At 40.4% G+C, this 16844-nt stretch overlaps 1 protein-coding gene across 5 annotated transcripts in view; it reads left to right on the top strand.

Moving 5' to 3' along the window:
• ddr2a (discoidin domain receptor tyrosine kinase 2a) overlaps nucleotides 1-16783 on the top strand; it is a 32435-nt gene extending 15652 nt beyond the window's left edge. Inside the window, exons 1-16 of one of the 5 annotated variants that reach the window (XM_085399609.1) lie at nucleotides 2934-3092; nucleotides 7164-7266; nucleotides 7812-8043; nucleotides 8296-8443; nucleotides 9639-9741; nucleotides 10638-10821; nucleotides 10906-11146; nucleotides 11571-11630; nucleotides 12056-12192; nucleotides 12281-12494; nucleotides 12580-12812; nucleotides 12906-13033; nucleotides 13140-13337; nucleotides 13423-13657; nucleotides 14156-14305; nucleotides 15131-16780. In XM_085399609.1, coding sequence (XP_085255735.1) covers nucleotides 7187-7266; nucleotides 7812-8043; nucleotides 8296-8443; nucleotides 9639-9741; nucleotides 10638-10821; nucleotides 10906-11146; nucleotides 11571-11630; nucleotides 12056-12192; nucleotides 12281-12494; nucleotides 12580-12812; nucleotides 12906-13033; nucleotides 13140-13337; nucleotides 13423-13657; nucleotides 14156-14305; nucleotides 15131-15262 — 2475 coding nt within the window. In that variant the 5' untranslated portion in view covers nucleotides 2934-3092; nucleotides 7164-7186 and the 3' untranslated portion in view covers nucleotides 15263-16780. Of the gene's footprint in view, nucleotides 1-2933; nucleotides 3093-7163; nucleotides 7267-7811; nucleotides 8044-8295; nucleotides 8444-9638; nucleotides 9742-10637; nucleotides 10822-10905; nucleotides 11147-11570; nucleotides 11631-12055; nucleotides 12193-12280; nucleotides 12513-12579; nucleotides 12813-12905; nucleotides 13034-13139; nucleotides 13338-13422; nucleotides 13658-14155; nucleotides 14306-15130 lie in introns of those variants that run through there. The other 4 variants (XM_085399605.1, XM_085399607.1, XM_085399606.1 and 1 more) reach the window with 4 other exon arrangements.
• Nucleotides 16784-16844: the final 61 nt, after the last annotated feature.

Below are 16844 nucleotides of genomic sequence, written 5' to 3' on the forward strand. Positions count from 1 at the left end.
CCCACTTCCACTTTCAAAATAAAACTTTCTTACATGATGTTCTGCAGCATTTTAAGACCGTAAACCCAATTTTATTTTGAGAAAGTATGAAAGTAAAAGCAAACATGAGGTCATGATGACAGGCCTGGGGGTTTTCTGCTCTCTCAAATGGACACTGCTGAAACAAAACTACAAACATTACATTTTTCAAACCCACCAAACCAAAGTATTTTTTTAAGAAACACAACTTTTCTTTTTCCTTTTTTTAAACAACAGCTGTTTTCTACATGTTTCTTTCTCATTCTCACCACTGAACTGCACAGGCAAACACAAATACTTACACAACCACATCACAGGTAAACGCACATTTGAACCTGACTCACTCTGGCACTCATTTATTCATCAATCCAAAGACAACAGAATAAATTCAGCCTGGTTGCAATTGAGATCAAAGGGTGTCAAGGAGTATAAGTAAAATAGTGCCTGCATGCTGTGGTTACTTTCAAGCATTTCCTCATACGTAGTTATTAATAGCTGCATTTCTGACCTATATAGCCATATGTGAAAGCCTTTTCAGGATTCAGTACCAAAACTTTCAAACATGTCTTATGAGACATCTTCTCAATTACACGTTGAGTGTTTGACTCTGTTAAAGCTTCTCCCTCTTGTCTGTCTTCTTTCCTTGTTTTTGTGAGTGAGTGAATGCATGTGTGCGTGTTTGTGCGCCTGCTTGCATGCATATACCCGCATGCACACGCATGCTGTGATCCAGCTATCCCACTGGAGTCTGTGGCTAATGCATACCAGACATTCTGACAGCAGGAAAGTCCATTGAAATAGGCTCTGTCTTTCTCCCCACCATTTCTGTGTTTGTGTGTGTGTGTCTGTGGGGTGTGCAATTCCCAGTATCTGACCACTTATAAGTCAAGGAAAAGACTGTTTGTGTATCTGATCGTTGTCAGCGTTCAACAAGTTCACCATTTAAGACATTTGATCCCGTTTAAAATCTGATCCAAACCATTGTTTAAAGCATTCACATCCGCTGTCACTGTCCTCCGCTAAAAACTCAAATCTCAACCTGCTGTAATAAACGGAAGCAGGACATATCCACCTATAATTCTGTCTAATGCTTTACTTGTGCTGCATTGAGAAGTGAGTCGTTTTTTCACTGTGTGGAAATATTCACTGCTGAATTTAGTGGAGCTAAGATGCTGAGTGATGCCAACTTTCCCCTGTTTAAAATTCCCAAGCAATGGAGTTATACCATCCCTGTTTTTCCCATTTTAATCGTGAGTAGGCGAACTTTATTTCACTGTGGAGAGAGGAGGAGGGCGGGGAGGAAGTGTGGACACGAGCACAGGCCAGGGCAGAGCATCCAAATATTGGGCAGTACTATTATTGTGTGGGCTTCTTCTTTTGAGGATGTTTAAGTCTTGAATGAATGAATGCAGTCGAATTTGAGAGCTTATAAAAGTGAATTTCACTACAATAAGAATATAAATTATGTGAGGTGAGGAATTAATTAAATGCCAGTCTTTGCAAATTTGCTGCTGCAACCTAAATATCAAGAAGCTTATAGTCAAATAACTTGGTTAATGGTTTATATTTACAGCCTGGATGCTAATGGTAAATGGCCTGTATTTGTATAGCGCTTTACTAGTCCCTAAGTACCCCTAAGTGCTTTACACATCCAGTCATCCACCCATTCACACACATATTGGTGATGGCAAGCCAGATTGTAGCCACAGCCACCCTGGGGCGCACTGACAGAGGCTGCCGGACACTGACGCCACCGGGCCCTCTGACCACCACCAGTAGGCAACGGGTGAAGTGTCTTGCCAAAGGACACAACAACCGAGACTGTCCAAGCCGGGGCTCGAACCGGCAACCTTCCGGTGCAAACTTCCACTAAAGCCCCAGTTTCTAATGTGTGTCCTTGGGGAAATTAATTGCCCACCATTGACCCAGAAGCTGCTAAAATGGTATGCACAGCAAACCTTTCATATCACATGCAATTTTTTGATAGAAATATTGATTAATTCAGCTTTAAAGCAACTGACTTAGGTGACTGACTTGAGCCATAACCATGTAAATTCCCATTTGTGGCCACAGTGGCTGCTATAAGTTTACATGGTCATGGTCTCGGAGATACAATAAAGCAGACAGCTTATTTATAGGCAATGAAACCAAAACATGACTGACACATAAGGGACAGGTATGTGAACATAAACTTTCATGACTGCGGTGTGTGTGTGTGTGTCTGTGCAGTCAGTGGTTGAACTGCAAAAGCTAAAGAACAAGTCTGCCTTTCAGTGCAGGGTGCGGTAAAAATCAAGAGGTGAGCGAGAGGTTTGGTCCATTGCTTCTTCATCGCTCTCTCTCTTTATTCCTCCACCACACAAGGCAAGTATTTTTCCACCTTTTTTCACGGGGGATATTTTTAGATAGCGCAGCTCAATGTGAAGCCTGATGGGTTGTGGTGATGGTGGTGGTGGGTGTGCACATAAGGGGAGTGGGGTATGTGTCCATACATCCAAATGCACACACTGGACTGCCCCCACAACTCACCCCGGGGGTCACCTCTGAGTGGGTCGGGTAGATAAATAAACACAGCAAAAACCAACATTTGGAAGAGCGGTCACACATCCGGCAGGGCGTACTGAAACCCGCCTCTTTCTCGCTTTGACTCTCTCTGGGATGTGGTTAAAGGGTCTGATAATGGCTCCTGTTTCATTCGTTGCGTCTTGGGCAATTTCACCTCAAAATGGTCACTGAAAGTATTCTCTTAACTTTTGACTGTGTTTCATAGCAGAGACAGTTAAAGTAAATAACAAGAGCTGCTGTGCTTTGCTCACTCATTCTCCACCTCAGTGTCTGTTTACACTCTTCACCTCTGTGCGAACGAGACTCTACTGGCATTCAAAAGTGCGGGAGCGCCAACCACCTCAAACCCCCTAATCTAGCTGGACTGAGCTGCCACAAAAGGACAGATTTCAGCTACATGTCAGTCTGAAACCAGTGATTACTATTCATCGTTTGTTTTCAAACAGTGTATTTCTTTGACTGGATTGGGATTCGTGTATTACACATCTCTGCAGTTCATCTTGAAGGAGGTTTGATTATTTTTTCCCCTTTACTCCAGCTGTCATTCGTGCAGTTCGAGCACCTGAAATTGTTTTGTAATTACGCATCTAAGGATACCACTAATTTACTTGGAACATGAGACGAGTAGGATGGTTTTGGTTGATGTGGTCTGTTTATTGCCACAGCGATCTGGTGCATGGAGAGAAATTGTAGGAGGGGAGGGATATAAACAGTAGGGGATAAATGATGCGGGATGGAGTGAGGAGGGCAGCAAAGGTTAGTGAGGACAAGATGAGAGGAGGTCAGAGGAGGTAAATGTAGACATCTGGAAGAGTTTTTGTTTGTGCTTCCTTCACCGTGTCACTGCCAAAACGAAGCTTTCATGCGTGTTTGTGGTTTCATCTACTCTTGCTCTTTTGTGTATCTGTGCGCGCTCCAACTTCCAAAACGTAAGGCGTCTCCCCATCTCGACTATTAAGCAAATATTTGGAGGAGATTAGGATCAGAGGAAGAAAGAATAACAGGGAGACATAAAGAGCAAGAGGAGGACACAGGAGGCCTTGGACCTCAAGCTCTTGCTGGCATCTTCTCAAAGGGTTTTTTTGTGAAACAAGGGGCCAGGCGAACTTGATCAGACTCCCTTTAACTTCCACCTCCAACCTAGCTAAAGGCTGCGACCTGATGCTATCACACATGCAGAAATCAAATTTTTCAAAGACTCTTTCATACATGGTTCAAAACAGGTTGCATGGTGGTCATATCCTATTAGGTGGAATTAGTCTAGGAGCCAAACATAGTATCTCTCCCAACCTGTCAAGAGTGCCCCTTTTTTGGCCTCTGAAAACACCCATAAATCGCTTAATTCATTCAGAGGCGTATAAAAGTTAATAGATGCCATGTTGGCTGGATCACGCTCAGTTAGCCTCTAGCTCACTGAGTCTTAATGAGATGAAGATTTTGTAAAGCATGCTGTTAACTTTAATCTCTTTTAACCACTCAGATGGTCAGAGGAGAGCAAGGAGGGACCACACAGGATGGGACACAGGGGAGAGAGGAAGAAAGGAGCTTGAGGGGGTGGAGGGCCATGTAGGAAACGATGGGCATAATGGTTTTATTGACCGCACAGTGGGGGCACCAGTCACTCTGACCATACACACACACACACACACACACACACACACACACACACACATGCATAGAATAACTCAATCCTCATGTGCTTGATACCAGTGCTGTTTTCACTGGCAGAAACACCGAATGGATACAGCTTATTATTTCAATAAGGAACCACAATTTGAGGGCACAGAGTGTGTAGTCGTGTGTGTATGCGCATGCATATGTGTGCAGTCCTCCCACAGCACTACCCCACCCCTTCGTCCAGCACTATCCATCAAGTTTTTCAGGTTTCTTGACAGAAGCTGGGAATGAAATATTTCTGTCTGGTGAATGTTTGAGTACGAGTTTGAATTTTCATCACCGTCGAGCACTGCGGAGGGTCTGGGGAGAGTTAGGGGAGACGTTTGCTTAACAGTGTGATAACTGATTTAAGTACAGGAGGTGGACAGTCTCCCAGGAAATTCCTGCTTAAAAAGAAACACTTAAGTAGAAGTGGTCCTCTTATCAAGTTAAAAAATACCGTGATGATATGTTGGTGCGACTGCAGGTTTAACAGAGGTGGAACGAGTTAGACTAGAAGATTGATACAATATTTACTGCTGTTTGTAAAGACATGGCCAAGAGATATTTAGCTTTGAGTCTTCTTAAAGTGGACCTATTATAGTTTCTCTTATTTTGATCATATATATTGTTAGTAAGCTTGTGTACAAAAGCACATACTCTAGACTGAGAAAATTTAGCTCCTAATCAGTGGTTTTAAACGGATTTCTGCTCATTGAGAGTGGATGTCCTAAAAATGATTATTTCAGACACACAGCTCTGGCTGTGAGCACAGAAGTGCCATAAACCTGCTTTTTTCTAGCCTTCTGCTTGTGAGGGGCGGCCAATCAGTGGGTGAACTGACCGGCTATAGCAAAGACCATCATGAGGATTATTCTAACTACAAGGAACCTCTACTAAATTCCAAGAATTCAAAAATAGCTGGGCTGAAAAACCTTTCATTTTTTAAACAAGAGGATATATTGAGGTTGAGCTAAATGTATTAGTGTTTTTAAAGCTAACTGTTTTTTTCAAAGGGCTGATAAAAATGGGTGACAAACAAAGAGAAAACAACCCAATAAAGAGTGTCTTACCAAGGTGGTGGGTGGCTCTACTGGAAGCTTGGAAAAACATTTTTCCATTTTTCTGTCATGACAGTGCTTTTGGTGGTGGAAAGCACTGTCACTGGTCCACAGTCTCCTGTGGGTGTTCAGTTTGGTTAGGGTCTGATTACTGGAAAGGCCAGAGAGTGTGATTTACATTGTGCACATATCAAACTGTTCAGTGACACCCTCGCATCCACTGGATGGGGACATCGTCACACTGAGAAAACCACTCACATCTGAGTTAGGATTAGCCAAGTAATATAGTTAAATATTACTCCACTATGAAAACATAATTGTCTGTGTCAGTGTTTTAGTATTTTCTTTCATTAATGCATCAATATGTAGGCAGCTTCTTTATATATGTATCATTATGCTTTATATCTGATGTTGTCATTCTTTAAAATGTCATTCTGCCAAGACACACATGTGGAATATGGATTCATTTCCAACATAGGCAGCAAGACACAGGAACACAGAAGGCAAACACAAAGAGGACATTTAATGCTGATAGTCCATACCCAGTTATTCAGAAAGTAAATCCAGGGACTTCAAATATACAGAAAACCAAGCTCAGAGAATATACAGCTAAATATACAATGTGACAAAGGAAGGCTGAGACAATACATACATATATACAGAAGAGGTAATGAGGGAAGAGAACACAGTTGGGGAACTAAACAAAGCTGAAAACAATCAAGACAATGGGCAGGTGTAGTAAAACTAGACAAAATACAGAAAGCTAAACATTGACCAAAATAAAATGGGAAATAAAGACTAAACGAGAAAAAAAAAAACTAACTTGACACAGGAGATGAGAAGGAAAACAGGAACACTGAAAGTAAAAGGGCAAACACAGAGTTATGGAGGGACAGAGAAGGAGCATAGAGGTGGCATTAATTTAAAAATAAATGCCACCAAAATCATCAGTAACAAAGACTCAACAAATAAAGGAACGCAAACAGACTTCAGTCTTAAACAGCAAAAGTAGGAAATAGACCATAAAGAGCCCATACAAAGCATCAGAAAATAAACAAGGCTTCTAAGCACAAGATAATTAAAAAAAAATACCTTAATGAATAGAAAGCTAAGTGCAAACTAGACACACACACACAAACCCAATCAAAAAGACAAACTAAAAAGCAAGACTCAAATGACAGGCTAAATATAAAGTAGGACCACCAGGAAGGTATAATAAATAAAACAGAAAGCTAAATTTAAACAAAAATGAAGAACAAAACCCAAACAAAATATGAATCATGCTCAAAACAAAAGAAAACATGAGCTCACAAAAACTCAAAACCGATGACAAAAGAAACTGTAGCTAAAGACACAGAGCAACTTGAGTGCTGTTAAAAATACACAATTTCAGAGTAGATAAACACAATTACAAAAAACGTTAGACTGCAAACATTTCCTGACTAAAGTAGCTGAGTATATGTACTAAGTTACTTTCTGCAAGCTGTGTAATACTAACCAATCTGGTTTCCATTTTTCCCTCATCAGAATTTTTAATAGGCTGAAAAAAAGGAAACCAGTGGAAAAATCATATTTTCCTGCTTGCGTCATTACCAAAATGCTACTGTGTAACTCTGGCCTTTTCATAATTGCATAATCAAAAGTGGACTCACAGCAAGTTAAAAGAGAATTACTGCTTTCACAAGTGCTAGTAAAGAGAAAAAGCTTCTCATTGACAGCAGTACTTGTAATCAGCAACCCCCATCCCCCCGCCACATGCACCCCACTGGCTCGGTGGTGTTTATGGCTGAGAAAACATCAGGCTGCTTTGTCTGTCTGCTTGCATATTTGTGATTTCAATTGATGGATGTTGTGGTGTTTCAGGTGTGTGCCGGTATCCTCTGGGGATGTCAGGAGGACAGATACAGGATGAGGACATTTCTGCTTCTAGTCAGTGGTCTGAATCCACAGCTGCAAGATACGGCAGGTAGGTATCTCTCTACAAACTCTTACATACGTGTTTCATGGCATGTGTACCCTGATAATGAGTGAGTGTGTGTGTATATGTGTGGGTGGTTTATCCTGCAAGGTGCCTGTGCCTGTTTATTTGCAGTTAACCACAGACTGGGGTATCAGTTCTAACCTACAGCCGCATGATTGTGTGTCTCTGTGTGTGTCTGCTCTAGAACTTGGGTGGCCCTCAGTAAGTATCAGGATAATGATGTAATATACTTTCCCCATCCATCCTGGCTGGAGTTTCAGTCTTGCCCAGCGCCGTCTTTCCTGTGCCAGGCCCCTGCCTGAAATTAACACTTTAAGATGAATTTACGATGCAGCCTTTCACCAAAAGTGTTTTCATAGCAGGCTGCAGGAACTGAAATCCAACACTGAACTCACTTTTACTTTCCTCTCACCTTTTTCTTCTCTGTCAAGTCCTAACGTTTCTGCTCTATTGCTCCCTTTCCGGCTGTAATTCTAATGTGCACATCTACTATTATTTGTCTTTCTCTCTCCCTCCATTTATTTCTCCAGGTTGGACTTTGAGGAGGGCGATGGCGCGTGGTGTCCGGAGATAACAGTGGAGCCAGACAACCTGAAGGAATTCCTCCAGATTGACCTGCGCTCCCTCCACTTTATCACGCTCGTGGGCACCCAAGGTCGTCACGCAGGAGGCATGGGTAATGAGTTTGCCCAGATGTACAAGATCAAGTACAGTCGTGATGGCAGTCGCTGGATCTCGTGGAGAAACAGACAGGGCAAGCAGGTAAATGCACCATAGAGTTTGTCCTCTGCAGTAAATCAGGTGAAATTACATCTTTTTCTGGTTTGGCAGTCATATCTATTTGGACCTTTACAGCAAATGATAACGCTGTACTGATTTTACCCTTTTAGTGCCTCTCATTACTTGGACCTATTATGACTGCGTTTAAAGTGATGCAATGGCTTTGCTATCTATAAACTCTGTGACTCTCAGTCATTAGTGTCTGCCATAACAGTGCATTTGTTTGACCTCCAGGTGATCGAGGGAAACAGAAACGCCTACGACATTGTCCTCAAGGACCTCGAACCGCCCATAATTGCTCGCTATGTCCGCTTCATGCCAGTCACAGACCACTCCATGAATGTCTGCATGAGAGTGGAGCTCTATGGCTGTGAATGGCTGGGTAAGTGGTGGATCAGGTGGAAGGGAAAACCGTGCAGAGGGAAAAGTGGGAAATATAATGAATAATGTGCAAAGAACTGTAAAGGCAATTCAACAAATCCTCCTCATCTTTGAGCCCATAAAGATGGAGAGGATCAGCTGAGGATCTGTTGCTTTTTAATGACAGGCAGGGCAGTGTCTGAAAAACACTGGTGCCCTTAATGAGTATATGGCAAGAAAAATATTAAACATCTACTTTATAGGCACTTTAGTCCCTTTACATGGTAACTTTTTTTTATTAATCAGTGAAAAAAGAGCCAACGTGTACTTTTTAAAGCACTTTTTCTCTGTCTCTGCTCCCTTAAATATTATGCAAAAATCAATGCCCAAAACCAGCTTTAAAACTGGCACAAATGCCATGATGTATTATTTTGAAACCCTGCATGCTTCTTATGCTCATGTGAACACATCCTTGTTTAAAATTCACGTGTATAGCTAATGAATCAATAAAAAGCTGGTTAATTAATGACATTACTCCTGCAAATGCACTTTCAGTTTTGATTAAATGCATTGAACTACAACATTGAATAAACCTTTGACGTATTTTGCCATATTTTTTTACACAGTCCCATGAAAAAGGTGCCTTTGTTGAAACATTTCCAGATTTTAGTGCATGAAATAATACTGCATGGCTGAATAGGTTTTGAATATGAAGTAGTGAAATGTTTGTGAAGCAGACTTTATTGGTCATGTTAGCAGATTGTTTTGCTCGCATGAGGATGACAAAGAAAAAAAGAAAGCAACTGCTTTTTAAAAGTCACTTTACCTCCAGCTTGTTAGAAGCTTTAAGGGGGTGTCTTAAAGTAAAAGTGCTATTCAGTCGGTTTTGTTCATTCCTTGTGCTTCCTTTAAGTCCTTCTTTTCTCAGCGCTGGCAAAACAGTCCCGTTTCTCCCATACTGCTCCTAAACATTACATTTATATTCTTCGTTTCCTCGTTCTGCCTCTTCATCGAGGACTATTACTGCTACCAAAGTGGAAAATTCCACCCGTCTCTTGTGACGCTTGACATTTTGGTAAAAATCTGAACTACAATGTAAAACAAACTTTGTGGTTTTCAACAAAGGCTTTCTGCATGACGTGAATGATGGATCTCATAAAAGTCCATGGGATTCTCACTTAAAAAAGAGAAAAGAATAATTTTTCTTTGCTTTGCAGACGGCCTTGTTTCATACAACGTTCCAGTGGGAGAACAGATGAATTTGCCCGCTTATCCTGTTTATCTCAATGACTCTGTGTATGATGGAGCAATCATCTACAGGTGTGTGACTGTTTAATGTATTGGGTTTTTTTTTTGTCATTTTCCTCCATCACACACAACCCTCTCACTTTACATCCACCTTCTTACAATCCTCCCCTTTGCCATGTTGTTGTCCAGTTTCTATGGTGACAGCAGAGACAGACAGTGGTGAGTGGGCCATGGTGGTTTACTGTTAGGCAATACCTCATGGGAATAATTGAGTCAAGCCCGCTCACACAGTTACAAAACCAGATTGAACCAATCTGAGTATTTTGTTGACATTCATGTTTGGGTTATGGTAGGGTGAATAATCTCCTCCATGACACAAAGCTTCTTTTCTCTGTCAAGGAAAAAGGGCAGAGGGAAAAGAAAATGGACCATATTACAATATCAAAGCCAAAAGCCAAAGATTAAAAAATGATTTATGCAATGCTGCCACCTAGTGCTGGATCAACATATGAAAAGTGTTCCTACTAGGGCTAGTTAACCTTTCCAAAAATTATTTATTTTTGCCCTTCAGATTTATATTGTGATATAATTTGTATTATCCAGTGCATAATAGTTCTCTCTTCAAAACAATGCCTGTAGCTTTTTGGCATTTGAAACATGATATTTTACTCTCAAGATTCATTGTTGTATTGTTTTTTTATTTATTTAATTTAAATATAGTGACGTCCTTAGTTACAAGCCAAACACAAATACCTTTGGATCAAGTGGAATTTCTTCTGAGTTAATCACACCACATGTCACACTGACCTCTTCCCCAAATGTTTTAATCTCTCGGCTAAATGCAGTGAAAAGACGTTTCTTCAACTTCTGTTTTAGTAACCAGTTGTAGTAACAGTTATTCTTCAGTATGAGGCTCCATAGAATTTAAGATCGGAGCATTAAGCATGCTCTTCCTCTCTGTTTCTCAGTATGACAGAGGGCTTGGGCCAGCTGACTGATGGAGTGTGTGGCCTGGACGATTTTACAGTAAGTCATGAACGCAATGGATGGCCAGGATATGACTACGTGGGCTGGAACAATGAGAGCTTCCCGAGTGGATTTGTAGAAATAATGTTTGAGTTTGACCGCATACGAAACTTTACCACGATGAAGGTGAGGTTCGTGATCAGAAAAGCTGAAATTCTCCATGACTGTTCAGCTCCACACATCTCACCGGGTGGCTTTTTCCCCGCTCAGGTCCACTGCAACAACATGTTCTCGAGACACGTCAAAGCCTTCCGTCAGGTGGTTTGTTACTTCCGCTCTGACTCGGACTGGGAGGCCACGCCACTCTCCTTCAGCCCAGCGGCGGATGAGAAGAATCCGACTGCCCGCTTCGTCATCGTCAACCTGGCTAATCACATGGCCAGTGCCATCAAGTGCCAGTTCTATTTTGCTGATGCCTGGATGCTGTTCAGCGAGATCACCTTCCAGTCAGGTACACATTTGAGAGCTGTGTGATGCTCTCTGCTAGTCTGTTATGTATTTAGAATAGGTTTGTATGCTGTCATGCTCATTTCAAGCTCTGTGTTTTTATTGATTAAAGTACTTTCATATGGTTAAAAAAATACTTATGCCATACTGGGATTTTATAGTGGGCTTTGTGCAGCCCTTTCTTCAATCCACTGTCTGAAACAAGTAGCTTTCACTCCTGCCTCATATAAGCCTGCCTTCTTCTGATTGGCTGCCCCTCGTTTGACTTCTGCAAATAGCACCAAGTGCTTGAGGGCACCACTTCCTCTCTTTGCAAGTCTGGAATTACTGAAAAAATACTAAATACTACTATTTTCTCACTATGCTTTAATAAAAAGTTGACAAGCTCGGCTAATTTCCGATCAACTCTGTGCCATCTGCCCTTTCAGACACAGCCATGTACAACACAACGCTGGCTCCACCCGAGCAAACACCTAACACACCACCAGGTTAGTGCAATACTCACCTCACTTACACTAATAATACACCTATCAGTTACAAAATCTGTGGCAACACCCAACGACATTGGTCTGAGCATTTGGCAGTGATAATGAATGCACCAACACAGCATGCAAACTATCAAGGGTTTAACTTACTGATGTCTCTTTGCTGTTTTCTTATTCCAATCAATGAAAAGCAATTGAGATTTATTATTATTTGTTTACTTCCATGTTTCATTTGCATTTTACAAACTGATTTAAGCAGGTTTTAGATATGCAGTGCCGTAAATGGATATTTTCACAAAATTAATGTTAACTAACCCTCAAAAGCAGGTCCGTCCAGCTGTCATAGGGTGAAAGGCCTGGGCTGGTCTGCAAGAGCACACTCCACTTCAAAATCTTCAACTCTTGCCTCTCTCTCTGTTTCACTGCAGAAGATGACCCCACACACAAAGTAGATGACAGCAACACCCGCATTCTGATTGGCTGTTTAGTGGCCATTATCTTTATCCTTGTAGCCATAATTGTGATTATGCTGTGGAGGCAGGTGTGGCAGAAGATGCTGGAGAAGGTGAGCACACGGTTTGTGCATTTCAGCTGAAGCTTTCTTCTGAGAAGCGGTCAGTTCTGTTTCTTCACCTCTATATCTTTTATTTCAGGCCTCTCGTCAGATGCTGGATGACGAACTAACTACTAGTTTGTCAATACAGAGTGAAACACTGGGCTACCACACCCACAACCAGTCGAATACAACCAATGCACAGGAGTCTAATTCCACCTATGAGCACATCTTTCCTCTCGGTCCAGACTACCAGGAACCTTCGCGCCTCATAAGTAAGCTGCCGGAGTTTTCACAGAGAACAGAAGAGCCCAGTAAGCAGGCAAACACGGGTACTTACAAATTCAAATGTATTTTTATTCATTTGCACTGATTTATAGTTACCATGTTGCATTTCAGGTTCGACCAGCACTTCTGCTTCTAAATCCACTGCCTCTTTTGCAGTCCAAGATGGCGTCCCTCACTACGCAGAGGCAGATGTTGTAAACCTACAAGGTGTAACTGGAAGCAACACCTATGCCATCCCTGCAGTAACTATGGACCTGTTGTCAGGGAAGGATGTTGCTGTGGAGGAGTTCCCACGAAAACTGCTCACATTTAAAGAGAAGCTTGGAGAAGGCCAGTTTGGAGAGGTGCAGGTTACAGCTTTGGTTACAGCTTTGCATAAGATAAAACACAAGTCACGTTTTGAATCTCACTCTCCCCGCTCCCTGTTTCTCTTCTAGGTCCACCTGTGTGAGGCAGAAGGAATGCAGGAGTTTATGAATAAAGAGTTTTTGTTTGACATCACAGAAGATGAGCCCGTCTTGGTGGCTGTGAAGATGCTCCGTTCAGATGCCAATAAAAATGCCAGGTGTGCCGGTGCTTCTTGTACCCTTTAAATGAAATGAAATTGCAAGCGTACATGTGAAGTTTTTATTTTTCTCACCTTTAACTTGCAAATTGTTTTCCATTGGAAGGAATGACTTCCTTAAAGAAATAAAGATCATGTCACGTTTGAAGGACCCCAACATCATTCGCCTCCTAGCTGTGTGCATCCACAGCGACCCTTTCTGCATGATCACAGAGTACATGGAGAACGGAGATCTCAACCAGTTCTTGTCCCGCCACGAACCAGAGGGACATCTTGCTCTGCTTAGCAATGCACCTACTGTGAGGTAGGAAGGGGGCTAATATATGCAAACACATGTAAACATGATTTTCAAGCAAATTATATGAATATTTATTCTCTCTCCTCCCCAGCTTCAGTAATCTCTGCTACATGGCCACTCAGATAGCCTCGGGGATGAAGTACCTATCCTCACTTAACTTTGTTCATCGAGACTTGGCCACACGAAACTGTCTGGTGGGCAAAAAGTACACAATAAAGATAGCTGACTTTGGCATGAGCAGAAACCTGTACAGTGGGGACTACTATCGCATCCAGGGCCGGGCAGTGCTGCCTATACGCTGGATGTCATGGGAAAGCATCCTGCTGGTGAGGACTTCCTGCAAAAACATCACTTTATTCAACCGTTACTGATAAATTGTAAATTGATATCTAATTAAACTTTAGTAAATACTTAATTTAGTATAAAAGAAAACAATTATATGATAATTCATATACCATAGATTGTCGGTTATTTTTATGACATTATGTATAAAATGTTTTATAGACATGATATACTGTATTATTTTTTTCTACTGACACTGAAACAAAAATTTAGTATTTGTTGATACATGTTATTGTGATTGTTACTCATCAGTGTTGCCAATTTCAGCTGAAACAACAATCGTGTGATTTACGTCACCAACACCTCATCTGTCTACTTATCTGTCTAATGCTCTATTTATTTGTCTACTTGTAAAACAGATAGCAGATAGCTTTCAAGTCAATTACTGATTAGTAAACATTATCAGTTTAAATGCTGTTATTTGTACAGTGATTATTAAAAAGTAGAAAAAAAAAACATGTTTGCAATCTTCTGCTTTGCAGGGGAAGTTCACCACAGCCAGCGATGTTTGGGCCTTCGGGGTGACCCTGTGGGAGATACTAAACTTCTGCAAGGAACAGCCCTACTCTCAGCTCACTGATGAGCAGGTGATAGAAAACACGGGAGAGTTTTTCAGGGACCAGAAACGACAGGTGAGGGCTGCCAGAAGCATTTTGTCATTGTTTCTTTTTAAATAAGAAAAATGTAGTTATTATAAGCATTTTTGAACAAAACAAAAAAATAAGAAATTAAACAAACTGTTTTACGACAAAGAATTCAATTAAAATGGGAAAAACACAAATGAATGAATGAAAAGGAGTTAGCAGAAGCTTTATCCTATTCTAAAGGAAAATAAATTTCTCACTGGATTTCACCAAACAAACACCAAGTACTACATACCCATACCTTCACACAGTAGGTCATTTATGGAGATATTAGGGAATGATGATGTAAATGTACTAGTTTTGATATGAGATATATTTAGTTTGGTTTCAGATATTTATTTCCATATTGTTTTAATGAGCCTTCTAACAAAATGTTGTTCTCTCTTATTCACAAAAGGTAGCTACAGCAAATCGATCTATATATTCGATTTAGCATATTTTTTTACACCAGATGCCTCCTGACACAATCCTTCTATGGATTTGTGTCTCCTCGTGAGCTAATGGAGCCACTAGTCTAAAAATCACAGCTGAAAATCTAGTTTGATACAATTCTTTCTAATTTCATAAATTTGACTTCATTTTTTTATTTGCCAGTGTCAATCAACACCTCCACAGTGTATTTCTTGTTAGCCATAAACTTCTATTAGTTCCATTATTACAGCCATTGAAGTGAATGTGTTTGCTCTGAACCCAAAGTGTAAGTTATTTAATAAATTGTATTTTTCAATTAAAGGAAACAGCTAAACAGTCTAAAGTGCTAAAACAGTAAACTCTTTTGATTCCCTGAGTTAATATCTCATCCATATTGTGCAGATCTACCTGCCTCAACCTGTGTTGTGCCCGGACTCGCTCTACAAGATTATGCTGAGCTGCTGGAGGAGGAATGCAAAAGAACGGCCGTCCTTCCAGGAGATACACAGGGCCATCTTGGAAATACAATCTTAAGCCAGTGCAGTGTTAAAGACAGTGATTTCCAGTCTGCTCATCTCTGGAAGTAAATGAAAATATGGCAATAACAGCAGACATTATCCAGGTTTAAGCTTGTCTCTGTAGAGTAACAGGGTTGGGGGCACTATGTACTACCCAAAAGAGTGAGTGTGTGTCAGTTATTAGCAAAAACAAGTTGGCTAAGATGTTTTATATGCATACAAATATTCCTCAAAAAAACAGTGCTGTTTTATTCTACGCTATTCTTCAAACATGCTTAAGAACATGACCTAAGGCTCTGACTCATGTCGATGAAGCCTAACTTAATGTAGCAAGTGACATTTGGCACTTTTGAAAATATATTTTAATTGCATTTGTTAATGTTGGTTTAAATTTCCTATGTTACAGCAATTTTCATATTGACAACAAAACTAATGCAACTGAACTCTCTAGTGTTTTCTCTTGGAAGACTGCTTGAATGTAGAGGAGGAAAGTCCAGAAAAACCATCACTGTTACAGTTCATCTTATCTCAAGTATCTAATCACCACACATTTAGATTGACGAGAATAACAAGGAAATACCATCTTTTACATCTCCTTGACGTGGTTTCAACATTAAATGTATATGACTCTGTATTTTAAACAGATAATTCTAAATCTCAAATATCAATATTTTGTATTAGTATTTATATGTTAATATGTGTTTGTTCCGTTGGTTTTGTTTGTGCATTAATATGCTCTTTATTTGGAGTATTGTATTTGATGCAATGCAATAATTCTCTAGGTTACATTTTGGATTTCTACGTTATCTTTTATCCTGCTGCAAACTGTTGAGTTGATCATACACTAAGCTCTAAACCATTGTGATTGATAATCGATGAGATATTGGAAGATGCTTATCAGCAATCCAGGCCGCGTTGGTTCAACAGTATGTGTTTACAGTCAGTGTCATTGGAAAGATGTTACTGAGAGTGCTGTGGATGTTGAACAAATGACAGAGAAAATAAGTCTTTTTTTGAAAGCAGATTAAATGTAGGTATTCATCCTAAATGGTGTGTTTGACAAGAACCATAAGATGCCTATGAGTGAACGCTTTCACTGTAGTTTATACAAGCAAATGAAAAATAAATATCTGATGAGTCATCTACAGGTTTAGCTTTCTGCAGTTGGCTTTTTCTTCTGTATTATTTCCTCTTCGATTTGTTTGTTTGTCCACGTCTGTGCTGACTTTCAGATAGTTTAACTGTGTTTACAGGCTTTGCTTTTGCAGGTCTTTGTCCCTCTTTGTAAATCAAGAGAAAGCTCAGATCATTGCCCTTTCAACTTATCCCTATCTGGGCAAAGACATTCTACAAATTAAATCTGATATTTGGTTTAAAGATACATTTGTGAAGCTTGCAGATGTTCTCACAAGACAAAGAAAGCATTTCATGGCATTCTCCATCAGCTCAGTGCAGGCAGATGAAGTCCTAATATGTTGAGATTCATTTCATCTTTGTACTCAAATGTTTAAGTGAGAATATTTTATATATTTCTGTAAGCAAAAGTTGTTCATTAAATAAAAATTAAACTGGAAATTGAATCTGTTTGAGAGCTTTTG

The sequence above is a fragment of the Rhamphochromis longiceps genome, linkage group LG23, assembly GCF_057381845.1.
Source record: "Rhamphochromis longiceps isolate RC_006_pf linkage group LG23, R_longiceps_female_GT1.1, whole genome shotgun sequence".
Lineage (NCBI taxonomy): Eukaryota > Metazoa > Chordata > Actinopteri > Cichliformes > Cichlidae > Rhamphochromis > Rhamphochromis longiceps.